Below are 20,074 nucleotides of genomic sequence, written 5' to 3' on the forward strand. Positions count from 1 at the left end.
AACTGCTCCTTCAGGATTCTCCTTAACGATGAATTGATGGCAGCTTCTGAAAAGAGTTACTCACACCGCACTCTTCCCAGCCATTCAGAGGTAGGGCTCTATCACAGTGGCTGCTTAAAGAAGGAATTGAGAGTTTAAAGGGACAGGAAAAAGGTGTCCCTGGTGAAAGAAAATGCAGGAAGTACATTCCCAAAATGCAGCTATTATTTCTGTACTGTTGTAAAATAGAATTTTTTTTTTTTAGAGTCTTATACACACAAATGTTGTATTCTGTTTGCTTTTGGATTTTATGTTGGTTTGCTTTTTTGTTTTTGTTTTTTTTTTTTTTTTTTTTGGCATTACATGGGGATCTTGTAAATCCTAATAAAATAAGAGGTCACTTTTTTTTTCTGAAGCTTGTAATTCATACTGTATTTTAAATCAATAATTTTAAAATTACTCCAGACATGTTCAATAAAAAATACTCTAGATCTCAAAATCATGGTGAAGAAAGGATTTGTTTTGCTCTTAGCTGCACAGGCCTTGTAGTTCTTGAATTATACTTCCTCCCTTCATTAGAGGTTCTGATACCTCTTCTTCTGATAAGCTACATACATGTGCTTTTGTAACTATCCCTTGCTGATTCAGAAATTTTATTTCTCAGTATGTGGCAGCTTGTTACTTTTATCCTACTTAACCAGCTTGTTATGACATTCCTCTAATACTGGACAACATAAATGAAACTTACTTTGGCATTAACTGTAGCTCAAGAATCTTAGCCAATGTGTAAATATATTTGACCTAAAATTACCAATATAGACAAAGGATAAAAGGGTAGAAATTGAGTCCCACAGACAAATTACACACAGTGGGAACATGCAGTCTTCTTTGAGTCTTAGGAATCTCAATCATCCAAATAGAGAAAGTGAAAAAATAGAACAAATTTTGGTAACATCTAAAAATGAAAGCAAACAATTAATTAGTCTGACTTCAGCTGATGTATTAAGGAGTAAATGTTAAAGTAACTAAATAAGGTAGAGCTCATTTTTCGTTACTCCAAGGCATTAGGTTTACTGTAAAAAGCCTCTAACATATGATATCTGATAGCTGTGAAAAACTGAACTCCAAACTGATTGTTACTCTAAGGACAGGGGCATAGTTTATTAATATCCTATGTGTATTGCTTGGTTAGTCCTCAACTGTGTAATGTTCTGATCCTCTGAAACTCTTTTTTTGCCATTGCTACTGTAAAAACTACTCCTGCAGAAGCCAGGAAATTAGGATGTTCAGGGGAAGGGAAGATCACTGGCAGCCAGGAGTTGGGTAGCAGTTATTTTCCATAGATGAACTTAGGTGCTGCAGTTTACATGCAGGACCTTGTTCTTTTGGTTTATATCTTTCCAGTGCTTATTTTTTAATTTAGTTGCAAATAATGACCCACTGTTCAATATTTAATCTAGAAAAGGTTTTGTTTGTATGGGGTGGTGGTTTTATTTGTTTGTTTTTAGGTGAATTATTCTGTTCTTCAGGAAGTTATTTTGGTGGGTTTTATTTTTCAGTAAAACTAATTTATCCTTTATGCACTTTTAGAAACACAAATGCTACATCCCAAATACTAGATACAGTGTAGATGGAAACCTCCAGCCTTTAATTAGTATTTAAAAGAGACAGCTTTTGAAGTGTGGTCCAGAACTGGAAAGCCTTTACTTGCTCTAAGTTCCCACTAATGCCTGAATGGGGAAATCCTGCTTCTAAACATTTTACCAGAGAAATAAAAGGTACCAGAGTAAGGTATGCTCAGCAATCTTTGATTTTTTTAGTTCTGTGAAGTGTTTCTCTGCAACAAGGAGCTGTAGGGTAACTGTGGCAGGGGTACTTGCCACCCTTGCCAAACCTTCACAGTAGCACCCTGCACCGTGCACTCTCCACAGACCCGCATGTCTTCACTCCCCTGCAAGTGAGGGAGTTTTATTTTCCAAAATCATGCTGCTAAGAGCACAGCAATCTGGGAGCTGTTGAACATATGCCACTAAAGAATTTATTCCTTATAGTGGGTGGCCAAGTGGACCACTGAAGTGAGTCATTTAGTAGACTGGAACATGTTTTTTCCATACCATAATCCATCTCAACTTTACAACTTTACTTCTGGCTGGAAACATGGGGAAATATATATGTTAAAATCTTAAAAATTGAAGTATTTCTGTAACTATTTTAGCCGTAACTGTTACTAAAATGAAATATTCTGCTACATGTAGAAGCTATGAATAATATTACACATGAAAAGTTTAAGGCTGCTTTTAATTTAACATTGATGAGGACAGGAGAAAAAACAGTTTTGAAAACCCTGGAATTTGCTTATGTCTCAGATTTAATTTATCTAAAAATTTATTTTGAGAAATCTCACTGGTTACTATTTGTAATTGACAGTTACTGAAAGCACAAATACTTCATGTGCTTGCCTGTACATGCATAGTGCCTCAGCACCGAGGTCCAGTCAGTGCATTGAAGAGATATGCATTCACAGGTTTTCTTCCCCATATTCTCATGCTCAGGTTTCTTTGGGAGCTTTCTATCTTTTGCACTGCCTTCCAATGCAGTACTCTATCAGATACAGAGGTAACCCAGAAGGCAGACATTATCCTAGCATTCTCCTTGTCAGCCTTTAATTGCTCTCATTCCTGCATCTGTAAATATTCTATTTCAAATTTTGGTGGGACTTTTTTACTTTCTTGAAGGAACTACAATAATTGTAAGATATATGAAGATTACAATTTTTTTTTTTTAAATTCTTGAACAGCCCAGTTAGGACTTTTATGGACTGATGTTCTTGGGTAATGCTCTGGAACAGAACAAAGCTTGGAAATTTTGGAGTTCTTGGGTTTCACCCACTGCCATTTCTTGAGGTTTTCTTGGTTAGAGCATGGAGCTAATAGCACCAAGGTGTGTGTTCAACCCCTGTATGGGCCATTCAATTAAGAGCTGGACTTGATGGTCTTTGTGGTCAGAATAATCTGTGATTCTCAAACTAATTAAACTATATGTTTAGTTTGTTTGGGGTATTGGAAAACATTTACTTCAAAAACTCCTGTAGACAAGAAAACACTCCTTACCATTCTGTAACAAATCTTGGACCTACATTAAAAGACCAGAACTGTATTGTATTGGTACAAACAATGGGGATATTTCAAGGGAGTTGTCAATTCGTAGTTTGTTAAATTTATTTACCAAAATTTTGCAATTTAAACTTGCTGCAGAAAAAAACATCCCTTTTCTCCTTCTTTCTATCCCATTTCAAAGTTCCTTGACAGCTTAACTGTCCATCCCATCTCCAAAGCTGTAACAAAGTTGATTGGTGTAAGATATGAAAATATGCATAAAACATGCATATTAGGGAGTCTGCCCTTTTGAGTAAAGAATGCTTTGAAAGGACAGTTTGCAGTCAAGAAAGAACAGTCAGTCTTCTCTTTAATATTTGATTTATTACAAATACTCAGTACTTATCCAGAAAACTTGAACATTATGAATCACTGTAATGTTTCATGCAATCAAATTAATTTAAAAGTCACTTCCACAAACATAGTAAGTTTTGTTCTGGAGTGGTTTTAATTCCAAAACTGGCAGAGTAGTGTAAAGATACTTTTGTCTCTTGCTGTTGTTGAAAAGTGGTTCAGGATAGAAATATGAAAACAGATTCCTGTGAGAGTGTTCTACAGTGCTGAAATTATTCACAACTTTGTATGTAAACTTGATTTATTATTTGGGAGACTGTCTAGTCTGATTAAAAACTATTAGTCTGGGATATGGCTTTAATTAAATTAGAGTAATATGTTCTTCGAAGAGGAATATCATAGTTGCATGATAATGCTAGAGGAAGATTTGTCTGTTTTAAGGTAATCCTAAGTGAGGCTGCTTACTCTCCATTAATATTAAGGGGAAAGAAACTTGTATTGGGAGTAGAGATACTTAATTTTTCTTTTTAATAATATTTTTGTGTATCAGTTCCAACCAACCGAGAAGGGGAAAAAAAATCAGGAAACTTTAAATTCTTGTAGTATGGTCTCCTGCTAGCAGTTTGATAATTTTCTTTTCTCCCAACTCCTGTTTTCTTTAAGGTCTCATTCGATTACAAGAGCTCATCAAGGCTCCATCACGATACAACCTAAGACTAAAAATCCGTCAGTTACCAGCTGACACAAAAGATGCAAAGCCATTGCTAAAGGAGATGAAAAGAGGCAAAGAATTCCATGTAATCTTTGACTGCAGCCATGAAATGGCAGCAGGCATCTTGAAACAGGTAATCCTCATTTTGCTTTAGATGTCTTAATCTTTTTCATCCCTAATAAATAAAAGTATTATCCAGACCTAATGGTATTTAACAAGCAGTGACATTTGAAACTGAAATCAGCTAAGGATTTTAGAGGTAATTTTATTGGTGACACAAATGGTAGGTACTTTAATTATGCTTTTACAAGGAAAGAATTTAATTAATTTATGTTCAGGAGGAACATGAAGGTATATTAGTCTTTCAGATACAAAGAACTGGTACTTTGGAGAATTGATGCTTTAAGCATGGTTTTAAATGCTTGCTTAATGTTATTTTTTATATCAAATCTTTATGTATGTATGCACGTATTTATTTATGTATTTGTTTTTATTTGAGGCCTCTAAGATGTGTATTCCTAATCAGATAGTGATATCTGAATAGTATGTTACCAACAGATCACATGAATGTCTTCCATTGAGAAGACAGAATTGATATCTTAGAGCCAAGTTCTCTTTGCACAAATAACGGAACTGCAGAACACCCAAGTACATTTTGGTTGATGCTTTGAAAATGTTGTGTGCAAGTGAGATGAGTAGGTGAGATACAGCAGAATTCCAAATACTTAACTGGCTCAGAGATCATCTTCCCCATGTTTTATTATTTGAGCTATGACTTCCAATAAATAGGATAGGAAGAATATCTAAACTAAAACAATATTGTACACTTCTAATGCATAGCTTTTAGTGAACTTGAATTCATGTTTATGTTATGTTTGCTAGAAAACTTTAGGGTCTAAAATGAAAATAAAATGTATCTAAGAGTTGGAAATATGCATCTCATTAGAGGTACTTACAGGTATTATTGTAGGTATAATTCAAATTGCTAGTAAGCCTACATCTGTAATATAATTTCTTTTCTTTATTGTTCATTGATTGAAAAGCTTTTATTGGTTCCTAGTACTTTTAAACCTCTGCTGGTGTTTATTTCTAAAGATAATCCAGCCTAGTTATTCTAATTGTTTAGGCCAAATCATTGAATGTACATTTAATTATTATAAATAATTAAAATCTAAGCAATGCAGATGGAAAATGTACTGATGGCTATATTAAACTGCAATACTAACAATAATTCCATCAAGATACGTTAGTCATGGAGTATCTAGAAGTTTTTAGGTGGGAAAACCCTTTTATTTCACAGTATACAACATTGTGAAAAATGTATGAATAGAGGGAAATGTGAACAAAAGTAAAATCATTGTATGTTTAATCATCCCCCACCACCTAGAGAATAAGCAACCAGGATCTTTAAATCAAGTTGTGGGCTGTTTCATCAAAGTATACTGCTCACCCTATAGATTACAGAGGGAAAATACAGAAAAAATTCTTTCATGAGTGTTTAGATCTTTATACAGATTCTGTAGATTTTTACTTTTTCATTCAGATCCTATACTGCAATGCTTTAAATATGCCCAAAATTTGTAGCTTTAAAGCTGAGCACTAGCTGTCGAAATTGACACAAAGGGTGTTGAGAATATATTTATTATTTAATGTTAACATTCCAAATATAGTATTTATAAGTGATTACTGAAAAAATCTTTATACATCCATTTCTGAATTATTGAAAGATCAGTTTTCTTTTCCTGGTGATGGAGGGATAAATCTTGGGAGACATGAAAAGGAGTTTTAATTTGAGAGGATTGGAAAGATTAACAGTGAAGGTGGTGCAAGACAGCACAAGTTGAAAATAAAGAGAACAAAGTACCTTGAGAACCTAGTGAAATGACAACTACTCTTTGCTGGCCAAAAATATCTAATGAAAAGTAAAAAAAAAAAAAATCCCATCAATCAGACAATCATACTTAAATTAAGGCGAATCTCATTGTTATCTACATCACCAGGGAAACCATACATAATTTAAAAGGATAGGGAAGCACTGTAATAATGAGAACAGAGAAATTACAATGTTTAAAGAGGGAAAAGAAGTGAGATCTTTAGAGAAGTGAGAAGGCGAAAGAAAAAATGCTGGAAAAGAGACATCATCCTCGTATAGCAGGATAAGGAACATGCGTAGGATGTCATGGAGGGATCCTTTAGAGTTTGAGAGAATTGATTAGAAGCAGTTATGATATAGGGGACTGTAAAGGTGTTACATACACAGAGGAAGATACTTTGGTTTAATTAAAAAAGTTATTGCAAAAGCTAAAAATGTTGGTAGTTGTAGAGTTCCTAATGAAGTTGAAATATTTCCTACAGGAATGTGGTTTTCCTGTGTTTAAGGGAATTTAATTGCTACTGGAACACTATATTCTAGTTCTAAGTATTGTTGTGGAATTCTAAGTACACAAGTATAGGCATTCTCTGGAAAAAAATTGTGTTTTTTTCAAAATCTTGTTTAAATTATTATAAAATCTGATTTACAACTGATATTTGGATTTGTTTTAATTTTTTTCCTTTGGGAATGATCATATAAACTATTAATTTCATCATTTTTTGGGCAATGAGACTCCCACAGCCTTCAGAATGCTGACAATTCTTTTTAATACAAATTCTGGTATTGTCACAGTAGTATAATTGTGGCCTTCATTGTCTTTAAGGAGTCCATCTGGTAGCAGCTTGGCAAAGAATCACTTTGATAGTTCCTGGAAAGGAAGAAAATGCTAAGGCAACTTTTGTGCAAAGCGTGAAGATACATGCTTTTCAGGAGAAAATGCCCTTGGTGAATAAACAAAATAAAACATAGGTTTTTATCTACAAATATTTTTTTAATGCAGTTGAGAGGAAAGCATGAACTTTTAAAATGTGCATTTTATCAAAAACTACTTGGTATTACATAGTGAGCAAGAGTGATGAAGGTATTCATGAGATACCTGAATTTATAAAGTAATTCTATGAATATTTGTTCTCCAGTTTTATTTGTGTAGTATCTCTCTTGCTGTCCAAAATTTAACTTGAGAATTTTCTTCCATGGTTGGAAAAATGTGCACATGCATAATATAAGCTTGGGTCCTTCTTTTAAATGCATGGTATTGTTCATCAAAATAATAAAAAATCCTATTAGGTAATTCATTTTAAAAGAAGGGTTCAATAATGAATGAAAATATTGCCAACTCAAAGAATGTGTTGTAACTTAATGTATCCATTAGCATGTAAAAATACAAGCCTCTTTCACATTTACTGCACTAAACAGTTTAATGATATTCTTCCTATCAGAAGATCTGGTTCATAAATTCCTTTAATAGTCAGTAATCTTCTCTAACTGCAAAGAAATGACTTGCTTGACCTAATTTTAGCATAATTCCAAACCTATAGTCTGATCTTAGTGGTGTTCTTTTGCAGTGTTTCATTTGCCATGAGAGTATGATAAAAATGTGTTATGTGGCCTCAGAAACATTAATCTTTTGTTTATTTTTTTTCAAGGCTTTAGCTATGGGGATGATGACAGAATACTATCACTATATCTTTACCACACTGGTAAGTGGCTAGTGAAAACATAGTGATGACTTCCAACAAAGACATCGCTTTCCTAATTCTATTATTTAACGAAGTGGAAAAGGTCTCTCTGGAATGGGGTGTGAGTCCAAGACGTTTTCTTTGCTGAGTTTTCTTACTTTCACTGAAAACTCATCAGGATGGTATAATTATTGTTCAACAATGTGCCCTGGAAACTGACAGACCTGAAAAAAGATTCTGACTATAGCACTGCAGCTTTTAACTGTCAAGGAGGGTTAAATGTATAATTCATAACTCATTGTTTATTTTATGCATTTTGTCCTTTTCATCTTTTAGCTGTTTGTATGTGGAGATTAAGACATTTTAAAATGTACTCATATATTCCATATTTTTAATCCAACATTTTGCAAGGTGGTTCTTCTCTGTCATATGACTCATGAATAATTTGGTGTGAATCTTAGCAGCATTTTATTTAACAATTTGTAGGAGCCTTTTCGGCGCATGAATTATGCAATATTCTTTGGTGTCCACAGTAAATCTAACTTAGAGGGAATTTGATCATTCTTTGATCTATCATTCGATATAAATGAACATTTAAAATGTGAATGCTCTTACAAAACAAACATGTATGTTAGGTCCTTTTTCCTGCTAACCGCAGCCTAACTAAGAAGCAGTTTAAAAGTCGGTAAAATATCATACTAGACACCACAGAGCCTCCAGAGTTGTGCACGTTCCTCTGTCTTGAATTTGTGTTCAATTTTGTCTAATTAGATTTCAGTTCATTAGGCTTTTAAAAGAAAAGTATGAGACAAATGTGTGAAAGATATGCCTTGGCAAAACCGTGCTTGAAATGGCCCATGTTTAAAGTCACATACGTGCTTAAGTTCTTATGAAAATGAATCCTTTGTGGTAGGGTAGGAGTCCACCTCAGAATCACAAAACACAAGTCCATGGAAAGTATTAACATGAAATACCTAGTTGAATAGAAAGCAAAATAATTTTTGAAGTTCAAAGGCACACTCTGCACAAACACTTATTTTAGAAGGGTAAACTGTTCTGTCACTGACATATTTAGATTTAGATGAATAATAATAAACTTGTAATAATAATAATAGTAAAATTAATAATAATAAATCTAGATATAGATTGATTGCATGCAATAGAATTTTCCTCACTAAATAATTTCCCTCCATAAAAATGGATTATAGATGTTTTGAGGGTTCATTTCTTATTTTTTAAATTTTTATTTTGATACTGATGAAAATTGTTTCTTTGAGTGGTATGCTGTCCTATGACATTGAATTTTCACTCTTAAAGGTCTGTTTAAAAGTCAGAATTTTTTGTCATTCTTATTTACTTATTAAAACATGAGATTTTGGAGACAAGAGTATTATATTGACTTGGAATTATCAAGAGATGATTTACTATGGACAAACATATCATAGATTTTGATTTTGCAGTGTAGCTCTGGAACCAGCATCAGAATTTAATTGTTTTTATATATTAATTGTTTCTTACCTGGCATGGTGAAAGTCCTGTCAAATAAATTTTCCAGTCACAGTGTTTACAACAGTCTTCTGTGTAATCTCCTCTTGATTGATTCAGCATGTAATGCACTAGTTCATTAATACACTGACCTGTGTGCATTTATAATATATGCAGAATAGTATTGTGTGTATTCATTGCATTACAGTGTAAACACGAATGTGTTTGGATTAAAAAATTGCATTCAAGGTTCTGACATCTTGCACAGTAAAAAATGAGAGAATTTTTAAAACAGAAAGATGTAACATAGTTTTAGTTATGTCGAACATTTCCTTTGCAATAAAATGTTTTATTTCTTTGCAAAGAGCATGCAAGTAAGGTTATTTTAAATGAATTTTGAAACCTGTGTATCTTAAATATTGTGTATGGGACAGTATATCATATTACTGGCTCTTTATCATATTACAGAATTAAAAGTGGGTAGTGATTGATAACTGGTTGATGTTTTGTGGGCTTTGTGATGCTAACAATGGGTGTTATATCTGGATTTTCTGTAGTACAATATTTAATCTTCAACTCTAGCCAGTTAAAAAAATGGATTCAAGCAAGTGTTGCACCTAAAGCTACCTGACAACAAAAATTAAATTAAAAATTAGATTACTACCTATGAATTATGGGGAAAATTTATATGTTAAACAAATTAAAATTATGTTATAAAGAAATAATATATTACATATAACCTCGATTACATTTTTTCTCCCTTTTCAAAACTTGATCTTAGACATGAGTTTCCTGAAGTTAAGTAGTGTTTCTACATTGCTTCTTAAGATTTGATCAAAGCACTAGGGTAATCTTGACTTTACTTTCTTGAGTAAAGAAGAAATTTTTATTAATTGTATTTCCCCCTGTATTTGTTTGATGGCTAACTGTAACACACACACACATACAGATATACTGAAAACATATAAATTAACAAAAGTTATTATTGTAAAGATGAATTCCTAATCAAAGGTATGTCCACTTTTGGAAGTATGTTGATGACTGTGAAAAATGTTTTTTATTAAATTTAAAACCATGTACATTTCTCTTTGTCTCTGCTCGCCACCACCCCAACTCCCTGCCTACTCCTCTCCACCAATTTATCCTCCGAAGATTAACATTATTAAGTTTCACTGAAAGTGAAAGCTCAAGGAAACTGGTTGTCCAGTTTATTTTATTATTTGATGTCTGTTTGATTTCTGATAAGTTCAAGAACTAGCCATTAATATTAATATTTAGAAATTGAAAATAATATTTAAGCTTTCTGTAGTATTTTAGCCTACCTAGTAGTAGATACAGTTCTGTAATTGGATTAACATTTCCTGAAAGTCTGTTTTTCCTCTAAGAATCAGATTACTTCCACCATAAAGGCAGCCAAATAGCTTGCTTGCAGACACGCAGAACATGCTTCCCAGCATAAATAGCACTGAAAAATTACCATGCTCTCATCTGGGGAGATGGTCCACCAAATGAAATAGCAACTGCAGTATATTACAGACGTTATACAATGGTAATTTTTTCAGGACCTGTTTGCCTTGGATGTGGAGCCCTATCGGTACAGTGGTGTTAATATGACTGGATTCAGAATTCTAAACACGGAAAATACCCAGGTGTCATCTATCATTGAGAAGTGGTCTATGGAGCGCTTGCAAGCACCCCCAAAGCCTGATTCAGGTTTGCTGGATGGATTTATGACGGTATGAATACCAGTATTTGGTTCCCTTTTTTATATCTTTGTGAAGCTAAAACAAAATTTAACTTTTTGGTTGTTATTAAAAGTGTTTAGAGCTATGTAACCAAATATTATCGTAAACATGAGTCTGAGAGTAACTGTAATGTTTCTGTCAATATTTTGCAGATTGAATACAAGATTTAACTTTCTTTCAAAATTATACATACTGTATTTTTTTGTCAAATTAAAATGCCATATTCTAAATGTCAAATTCACCTAATTTCCCTAATTTGCTGGTGAAAATTTTTTATGGGACAAAAATAATGCTAATGAAAATTGTCTCTTTCTCTGAATTTTGTGTCTTCATTTAAGATTCATTCATTAATAATGTGTACTTTCTAATATTTACATAAATCTTGTTTTAAAATATTTTATTAATATTATGAACAGGACCTCATTACTATCTTTTCCACTTTCTGTGCTTTCAGATTAATCTGATTAATTAATGTGGTTGTTAATCCATGTCACTTTTTTCCCCATCTATTGCCACTAGTCTTTGGCCTTATTTCGGTTCATAATAATCGCAGCTATATTCCTGTAAACAAACATTCATTGCTAGGTTTTCATGAGTTTCTGCTCATTAGCTGGAATTCAGTCTGGACTTAAAATGTCAGGAATGGATAATTTTAAAAGACATCCTACATTAGGTCTGCTTTAGTCTTCAAATTTTTTGAAAGATTTTCCACTTTGGCTCCTTAGCAATTTAGGTAGATGGGTTTTGTTCACCTTTGTTTTTTTGATTTTTGGGGATTTGTTTTTTGTTGTTGTTGTTTGTTGTTGTTTTTAGGGTGTTGTTTTGGTTTGCTTTCATGTTTTATTTTTTTATTTTTTGGCTTTTCATATTCCGTTTGAAAAATGGAAAATTCTATTTAGTAATCTAGCAGATGCCTAGATTGCATTAATTATTCCACATAATACAACTAATCAGCATTTTATTTTTACTGATAAGATTTAATGATCTTATAGATATTAGCTACCAAATTACAATCAATATTTTAACAAGTTAGTTTATTTTTTTTCCAGAAAATTACCGTTTTTAGAGAAAAATACTTTTTAAATGTACTTACTATGTATAATGTCTTGAACATGATCATTTGAAACATTTTAAATTTAATTTGTTTTCTAATTTCCTTGCAGTATGCTTTACAGGTTGCATCACATGGTATTTAAAAAGTTATATTGTTAGTTTCTCTAAATAATTTCAAACAAGCAAATGAAACCTTCCAAAATCTGAAAACTGAGTGTAGCATGCATCTGGTTCATATATAGCTGCTATTTATTACTGTAAGACATTGTTTCATGCTTCCTTGTTGGTATTAATTCATTAAATTATTTTATTTTTACCTTTTTGAATTTAAAATTTGCATCACTTCTTCTCATTCATTGTAGTTGTATGTTTTATATATTGATCAAAGATGTAACTTATCTCAGACCTTTAGATATTTACCAAGATCAGTAGTGATAGTTATTTTATGAGAACATAGGGCCAGGGTGAACCATAATGGAATAATAAATATTGAAATAGAATTCTGTGGGCCAGTTGCATGTTTTTCATCTCCTGTGGAGCTGTAATGAAAGTTCTTTTCTCAAAAAACCTTCTGATGTGAGGCAGAACCCTATAATTGCTATTATATGACTCTGTAAGAACAATACTTCACATCTTTACTTTGCCTCAGGATAGAAAAGTATAAAAAAGTGCATGAAAAAACTGTAGTGGCTTCTCTTCTGGACCCTTAAGAGCCCTCTATGCTCCAAATGGAACCAGGTGTTTATACAGACTGTGATGAATATTTTATGCTCATTCTTTTTGTAGATTAAGCATTTAAATGTGCTTTGGTTACCTGGGTTTTAAATGCGTGAGAGATACAGATAGTATTAAAATTAAATTTAATGTTTATTTCCAAAAATCTTGAAAAGCATTATAAGATTACAGAGTCTTTTTTGATCTGGCCCTTAGATACAGAAAAACCATCCATTCCAGCATGTCCATTTGGATGGTGTGAAAGATAAACAAATGATGTCACTGCACAATGTTCCTTCTGTGCTCAGAATAAAATAAGCCATTTTATTGACTTATTAGCAGGGAAGTTGTAAAATCAGTTGCACGTGTAAAATTTGACTTTCATGTCACTGTTTTTCGTATATATTTAAAGTAAAAAATGGACTTGGGAATCAAAGACTCTTCACATATATTGGTGCTATGGAGTACTCTGATGTGGGCTGGATGGGAAATGTGTTTAATTTTTAATGGTTGATAATGGCTACAGCATAATCAGAAAAAAATTAGCAAGAAGACTCCATAATGGGAGTGCATTCAGCTTGAACCACACAGCTAAATGTCATTTAATCGGGTTTAAAACATCTAAAACTTGTTCCAAACAAAAAACCTGAAGTTTGTATAAAGCATTTAGAGACCTCAGTGAAGACTAACTTTTTTCTGGTGGTGTAAAAGCAGGCAGTTATGAATTTCAAAGTTTTTTAGCTCTGGTGGTGTTTCTGTAAGTACTTCTCTACCCCAGATTTTTTCACCATGTTGACTTTGCTCTTTTGACAGTTAGAACTATCAAATAATTCTGAAATTGCTTTATCTTATTTATGATTCATAGAGTTCCCAGTATTAATTGTTGTTTCAGGGCCTATTCTGTAGGCTTGTATAACTCTCCAACTAGTTTATAATTTTCCTCATAATTATTTTATCTTTTACTACTGTCATGGAATATACAGTTGGTATAAAATTTCATCTAATCTCCTTGGAATGTTCCAAGACAAATTTGCAGGGTGAATCCTATTGAGTTCAATTACAAAAGTTTTCCCTTTGTTTGTAGGCTGCTCGTCAGCACAGCTCTGGAAAAGGTGATGGCTTAGCACACCTGAGGGGAAAAGGGATCAAAATTTTCAATCACATTCCACTCTCCTCTAGGAATATCTTAAGTATTTCTTTGTATGGACTTTGGAAGAAAAAATTAAACTATTTGGTCAATGGTACCTCACTGAACAATTCTAGTAATTCTAGTTGTTAGCATTTGAACCTTGTGTTGCTCTGGTACTAAACAACTTCTAACTAGATTGAAGCTCTTAAAACAGTTCTCTGAATTATGATATACTCGTTGCTGTTATTTTCCACCAACTTTATAGTAAATTCTGAAATTTGAAAGTGATTGATATTTAGCAAACCCCTCGAACAGAATGACTTGGCATTAATAAAACTACACCATTTTTCAACCAGATTATGATTTCTTCTGGAAAAATGAACTTATAAGTTAATAAAATCCCCAAACATACCATAATGAAATAAAAATATTTAATTAGTGCAACTTCAGCTGTTTTTTTCTTAGAAAGTTTAGATTTTCAGGGGTTCATCCTTATTTTAGCCTGGAGTACAAAATGAATTTTATGAATTTTGAACTTCCCTGCAAAATGGAAAAAAATATAATTATTCTGACAATATTTTTATTAAATTCTAACAATATTGTCATCTGAATTGTATAAGTAGAAAAATATTCTGGAAAACAGAGGGGCAACAGACTGTTTTAAAGAAACTTTACTTTGCTATGCTTCACTTACTGAGTCTGTACAAGTATTAGAAAGAAGAAAAAAACTCACAAAACCCTGAGCATAAATACGTTTCCACATTTATATATGACAACCATGATTCAGACCAAGCAAAACAGAGCATAAATAAAGTGTTATGAGTTCAGAATGCTTTTACTCTTCAACTATTAATCTTCACAGTTTTCTGTGCCTCAAGTCAAAATTTAGCATGCATAATTAAGATGACCTAACAAGCCCTGCTGTTTAATTAACATAAAGTTTTCCTTACTAATTGCTTTTGCCTATCATCCAACTCAGCTCTCTGCTTTCTTCTTATATAGAAAAGACTGTTCTTTATTTTTATTTTCTTTATTCTGACTATTAATTCTATTCTTTAATGCCCACTTTAGTAGCTATTTATGGGAGGTGCAGAGAAGAACTGTGTTACTTCTTGAATGTGAGTGCCGAGGTCAATATTTAGGTGTTTACCCCAGAAAAAACACAGTTTGCAGCTGATACATCTAGTATACTAAGTGGGGGAATGAAGCATTAATTAGTTGAGTATTTTCTCTTTTAATTTCTAATTATTTTTGATGGGTTTTTTTTATTTTTTTGTGTCATTTTATTATTAGCTTCTCAATAAACGAAAATGATAGTTGAAAAAGACACCCTGAAATTTGGAATGTTATTAAATACTGTTGGCAAAATCCTATAGATTTTTTGCATATGCAGAATGGATTTATGGTTCATTTCTGTGCATGGGATTTTAATTTGCTTCAAAAAAAGGGAGATGAAATTTTATTAAGAAATTTTTAAAACTGTTGTATAGACTTCTTCATTGTATAGACTTCTTCATATAAGGAAAATAGATGCAATGGTATTTTCTTTAAGTATGTAACTGTAAAGAAGATGCAAAGATCATGAGGAGAGATTCTAATACCACTATAAATTGTCCTTAATTAAATGTAAGGAATGTACAAATGCATTTACCACAGCATTGCCTAGGAAATTCATTTTGAAACTAGCCATTTTAAAGGATACAGTAAAAATCCTGAAGTTATAATTCCTTTGGTATTTGAGAATGGAAATGAAAGAGAGAATAATGTTTGACTTGTAAATGTATAGATATTTTTCCCTAATTAGCCCTCCATATTTGAACACCTAAACACTGGGGGGATGTGTTTATATAATATATTCTTTGTTTATTCTCCTTTTCCCCTGCTTGCAAGAAAGCTTCCAGTAAACAACCTCTCTATGTCTAAACCTTATGACTGTTTTGTAAAATCTAATTCATCTGAATGTTCTCTTTTGTAGCTTTGTGGGTATGTTAATTTAATATTCGCAGAAGTTTTGTTGACTCCAAGGTCAAGCCAAAGAATTGCTTAAAAATATGGTCAAACAGTGAGTATAGATGGATAATAATGATGTGTTTTCCGTTGCATTAAATCAATGTGTTTAAAAACCCTAAAACCTTGTGGGGAATTAGGCCAATCTAAAAAGACCATGTTAAATGGCCACCTGTAATCAGGTGAAAAAGCACATTAATCAGCAGAATTCCCTGTCTTATTTTTGGTAAAGGGTTTTGAACAATGTTAAACTAGCTTGGTTAAGCCACTAATGTTGGAAAGGGTACTTTTTTTGTGTGTATTATCAAGTTTGGAAAGGTTAAGAGGGTAATGGCATGAAACCGGGATGCCTGAAGTTGAAAGAATTATCTGAAAAATATAAAAATTCAAAATTTGCAAAAAGGGATTCAGTTCTTCTATCATGATATAACCAGGGCTTAATGATGTTTTCATTAAAGAAATAAATAACTCCCATGTCATATGATTGAACATAAATAGTGCTGTGGTCACTGTTACACTGCTCTGAAAGCTGTGTGTATTTCCCAGATTCATTTCTCTATTAAAAAACAAGCAAACAACAACAAAAACCCCAAACAAAAACCCGATCTAACCATTCAAAACAAAATGAACCTCACACCCCCTCACATTCCAGCTATTTTAATGTAGCTGTCACAAACCCATTTTAATCAAGGTTTAGGTAAACAGCATGAGCCAAGGAAAAGCATGACATTAAAAAAAAAAAAAAGAAGTAAAGTTGTGATTAATGTAGGTATTAGAATCTAACCAAATAGAGTTAAAATGGTGCTCTTAATTACTAGCTAAGGAAATCAGGGAGATGCCAAGCTGGAAATATACTGTATTAGCATTGGGGTTTTTTGGTTTTTTTTTTTGTTTTTTTTTTCATGCCTCATAAAGAAAGAAAAAAAATTATAATGTAATTCAGGGCTTTCTTTCTGGAGCTTGTCTGAATTTATTTATCCTTGATGTCAGTATTTCCAGTGACAGTACAAACTGTCAAATAGCTTGATACAAATTAGTAATTTAGTTTTCCTATTGGTAAAAGGATATTTTTGAAACTTCAATCTCTTATCTGCACCTGAAAATATGGAAATAACAGTTATATTTGGAATAGCTACTTAAATAATACTTTAGTAACTGCTATCAGGCACTGTGATTGGACAGGAGGATTTGATGAGAAGAAGGTGCTGCTGCGGTTCCTGAGGGTGAAAAGAGCAATAAAAATAAAAATAAATACTTGTTACAGAAATGCAGTCTTGGGTTGTGATTTAGAGCTTCAAAGAAGATATCTTATGTAGGCAGCTTTATAATTATCCCTTTAGCTGAAAGAATTTTCTGGATTTGCTGATGAGATGTGTTTAGTAACTGAAGCACCAAATGTGTACTTCAAAGGAAATGCTAAACAATTACTCATTACTGCATTACAAGCTAAGAATCTCCCTTAGGCACAGTTAATTTTGTGAGTTTAGGGACTATGCAGGATTTCATGCTGTAAGATGTTTTAGAAATGATTTGTCAGCTATTTTGGGAATTAATTGCATTATTAAACATTTGAGTACTCTATACAGTAACTTTTAGAATTTCAATAGACAGGATAGATCAGAAACCTATGATCCTATCCGAAAGGAAAGTTATATCCAAGTACTGTATAGCATTTAGCAGAAATTGCAATTTCTATTCAATGCAAGATTTCATTGAATTCTTCCAGATGTGGTTTGAGAATGTGTGTATATATTTTTAAATATATTAAGATTACCATTGATTTGTATCATGCTTTCATGTTAGAAATCTGGATGCTGCTCCATCTTTACAAAGCAATAGAGGGACCTCAGTGTAACAGCAAGTAAGGAAATGGCAGTTTGTGCAACCTGCAGGATGTCCTACACAGTGTAGAAGAGTAGCTGAAGCATAAGTTGTTTTTTGAAATAAGAACCTGAGTGCCTCTTCACAGGAAATATGAACATGTCTGCACTGTATGAAATTTAGTCTGAGGACTGCAATTAAGAAATTATAATCTGTCTAAGATGATGTTTCTAAAGAGCAATGAAGGTGGTGAAGGGTTTGGAGCACAAGTTTTATGAGGAGTGTATGAGGGAGCTGGGGTTGTTTAGCCTGGAGGAAAAAAGGCTCAGGGGAGACCTTATTGTCTTTACAGCTGCCTGAAAGGAGGTTGTAGATGGGTGGGTGTCGGTCTCTTCTGCCAAGTAACAAGCAACAGAACAAGAGGAAATGGCTTTATGTCATCCTAGGGGAGGTTTAGATTGGATATTAGGAAAAAATGCTTCACAGATAGGATGATCAGGCAATGGAACAGCCTGCTTAGAAAAGTGGTGGAGACACCATCCCTGGAGGCATTTAAAAGTCTTGTAAATGTGGCACTTAAGGACACGTTTTAGTGGGGGGAAATGGCAGTGTTGGATTAATGATTGGATGATATTAAAGGTCTTCTCCAGCCTATGCAATTCTATGACTATGAAGACATTTTTCTTAGTATATGAATTCTGAAATTAATTTTAATGGTTCATGTAGATACTACACTTATTTTAAATTTTCAGGAAAAGTGAACCAAAAGAAAGATTTCTTTCATTCTCTTTCTTTGCTATTATTTTTAGAACTTGCCTTGAGGGCAGCATAACTAGAGCTGATAATCAGTGGATTTATCTGCAGTAATTAATAACTCTAAGAATCATCATGGCTACCATTGTAGGATATGGAATCGTGACAATGATAGGTTAAGTAGCAATGTAAATAATATAATTTGTGGAGAAAAGGGACCATCAATTTAGCCTTTACCATGTGCTTATCAGCTTCACAGTGCCTCTGCTCTTAGGTCTGGCAATGTACTACACTAAATAGTGACACTTAGAAATATGTTCTGGGTAAAATCCTGGTCCTTTGGAATTCAACGGATGGGTAATCTGGCTAACCTTTAGTTTGCTACATGAATTCCAGGTAAGCAGATGAAGAACTACCACTTTTGAATTTTTGTTTAATTTTGAAGTGGAGTATTTAAAACTACATGCTGCAGTGGGGTGAAAATCATGTGTAAATATTTGTCTCTGAATATTCAGGTGGTTATTTTGGATGTTGTTTGGTAGGCTGGAACAGTCTTCATTCATTATACGATTCTCATATATTAAAATCAAGGGTACACTATTTCTGTCTGTTACTAGTTAATGCATGTTAATTACTGGACTAGTTGACATAGCTGGTAGAAATAAACAAGCTTCTGGGGATACCACATTCTCTGCTGAAGACCTGTAAGTGTAACAGCTTTCATTTTTGCCTTTTTCCTTTTTCCCCCATTTCCAGATATTTATAGATTTATCTCTGATAAGAGTTACAAATTCCTCTAATTCTTGCTTATCTCTTTAAGTCACAGCACACTTTCTGCTTTTAAAGGGGTTCATGTAGTGCATACTGATTTCATGGGGATTTTATAAAGACCAGATATGTAGTTATTGCTTAAATTAATTTTCCAAAGGGATAAAATTAATTTCTGTCCAGAACATCATGAACTCCATTTGAGACCTTTATAAATTCACAGGATATTTTGCTTGGCCTCCACCCTTCTGACCCTTCAGATGATCAAAGGTCTCCTGAAAGTCCAAATTCATGTCTTCCCACCTTTAGTGAATGTTCATCTCTTCTTCATATTTCAAATTATGCTATACACTTGACATAGTCAAGCTTGAAGTAGAATTGCAGCAGTAAATATATTTTCCACTTAAGGAGCCTAGAGGGAATACAAGCACACACACAGAGCTGTTAAACAGTGCCTAGGAAAATTCAAGCATCCACACAAATCTGCATCAGAATACCTTTATGCCAGGCTGGAAACAAAATTAACATGCTTTCATTATTATATATTTTCTCTCTGAATGTGAGGTTTCTACTTTTCCAAGTCACATTCAGCTTAGGAGATAGGTGAGAAACATGTACTGGATACACTAAAAAGAATTAAGTGCCATGATGTTGTGAAACAGATTTCAGATTTAATATTTCCACTTCCCAAGGCCTGAATATGTGTATAGTATTTTAATAGCAGTGGTAATGCTGTAACCTAATTCAGATGATGACAATATCTGTAATGTCTTGGAAATAAATACTAAAATTTCAAAATTTCCTTATTTTGATCCTGTAGTATAATTTATTCAAGCATTGTAGTGAAATGCTACAGGGAAAGCATTATTTTGCAAAGTATATTCTCTGCATGGGGTTTCTATATGTA

General features: G+C 33.0%; 1 protein-coding gene across 1 annotated transcript in view; it reads left to right on the forward strand.

The window, feature by feature from the left end:
• GRIK2 (glutamate ionotropic receptor kainate type subunit 2) overlaps positions 1-20,074 on the forward strand; it is a 354,252-nt gene that overhangs the window by 131,369 nt on the left and 202,809 nt on the right. The window contains exons 4-6 of the mRNA XM_062489908.1: positions 4,092-4,273; positions 7,660-7,713; positions 10,740-10,913. Of these exons, the coding sequence (XP_062345892.1) occupies positions 4,092-4,273; positions 7,660-7,713; positions 10,740-10,913 (410 nt within the window). The remainder of the gene's footprint in view (positions 1-4,091; positions 4,274-7,659; positions 7,714-10,739; positions 10,914-20,074) is intronic.

The sequence above is a fragment of the Cinclus cinclus genome, chromosome 3, assembly GCF_963662255.1.
Source record: "Cinclus cinclus chromosome 3, bCinCin1.1, whole genome shotgun sequence".
Classification (NCBI taxonomy): domain Eukaryota; kingdom Metazoa; phylum Chordata; class Aves; order Passeriformes; family Cinclidae; genus Cinclus; species Cinclus cinclus.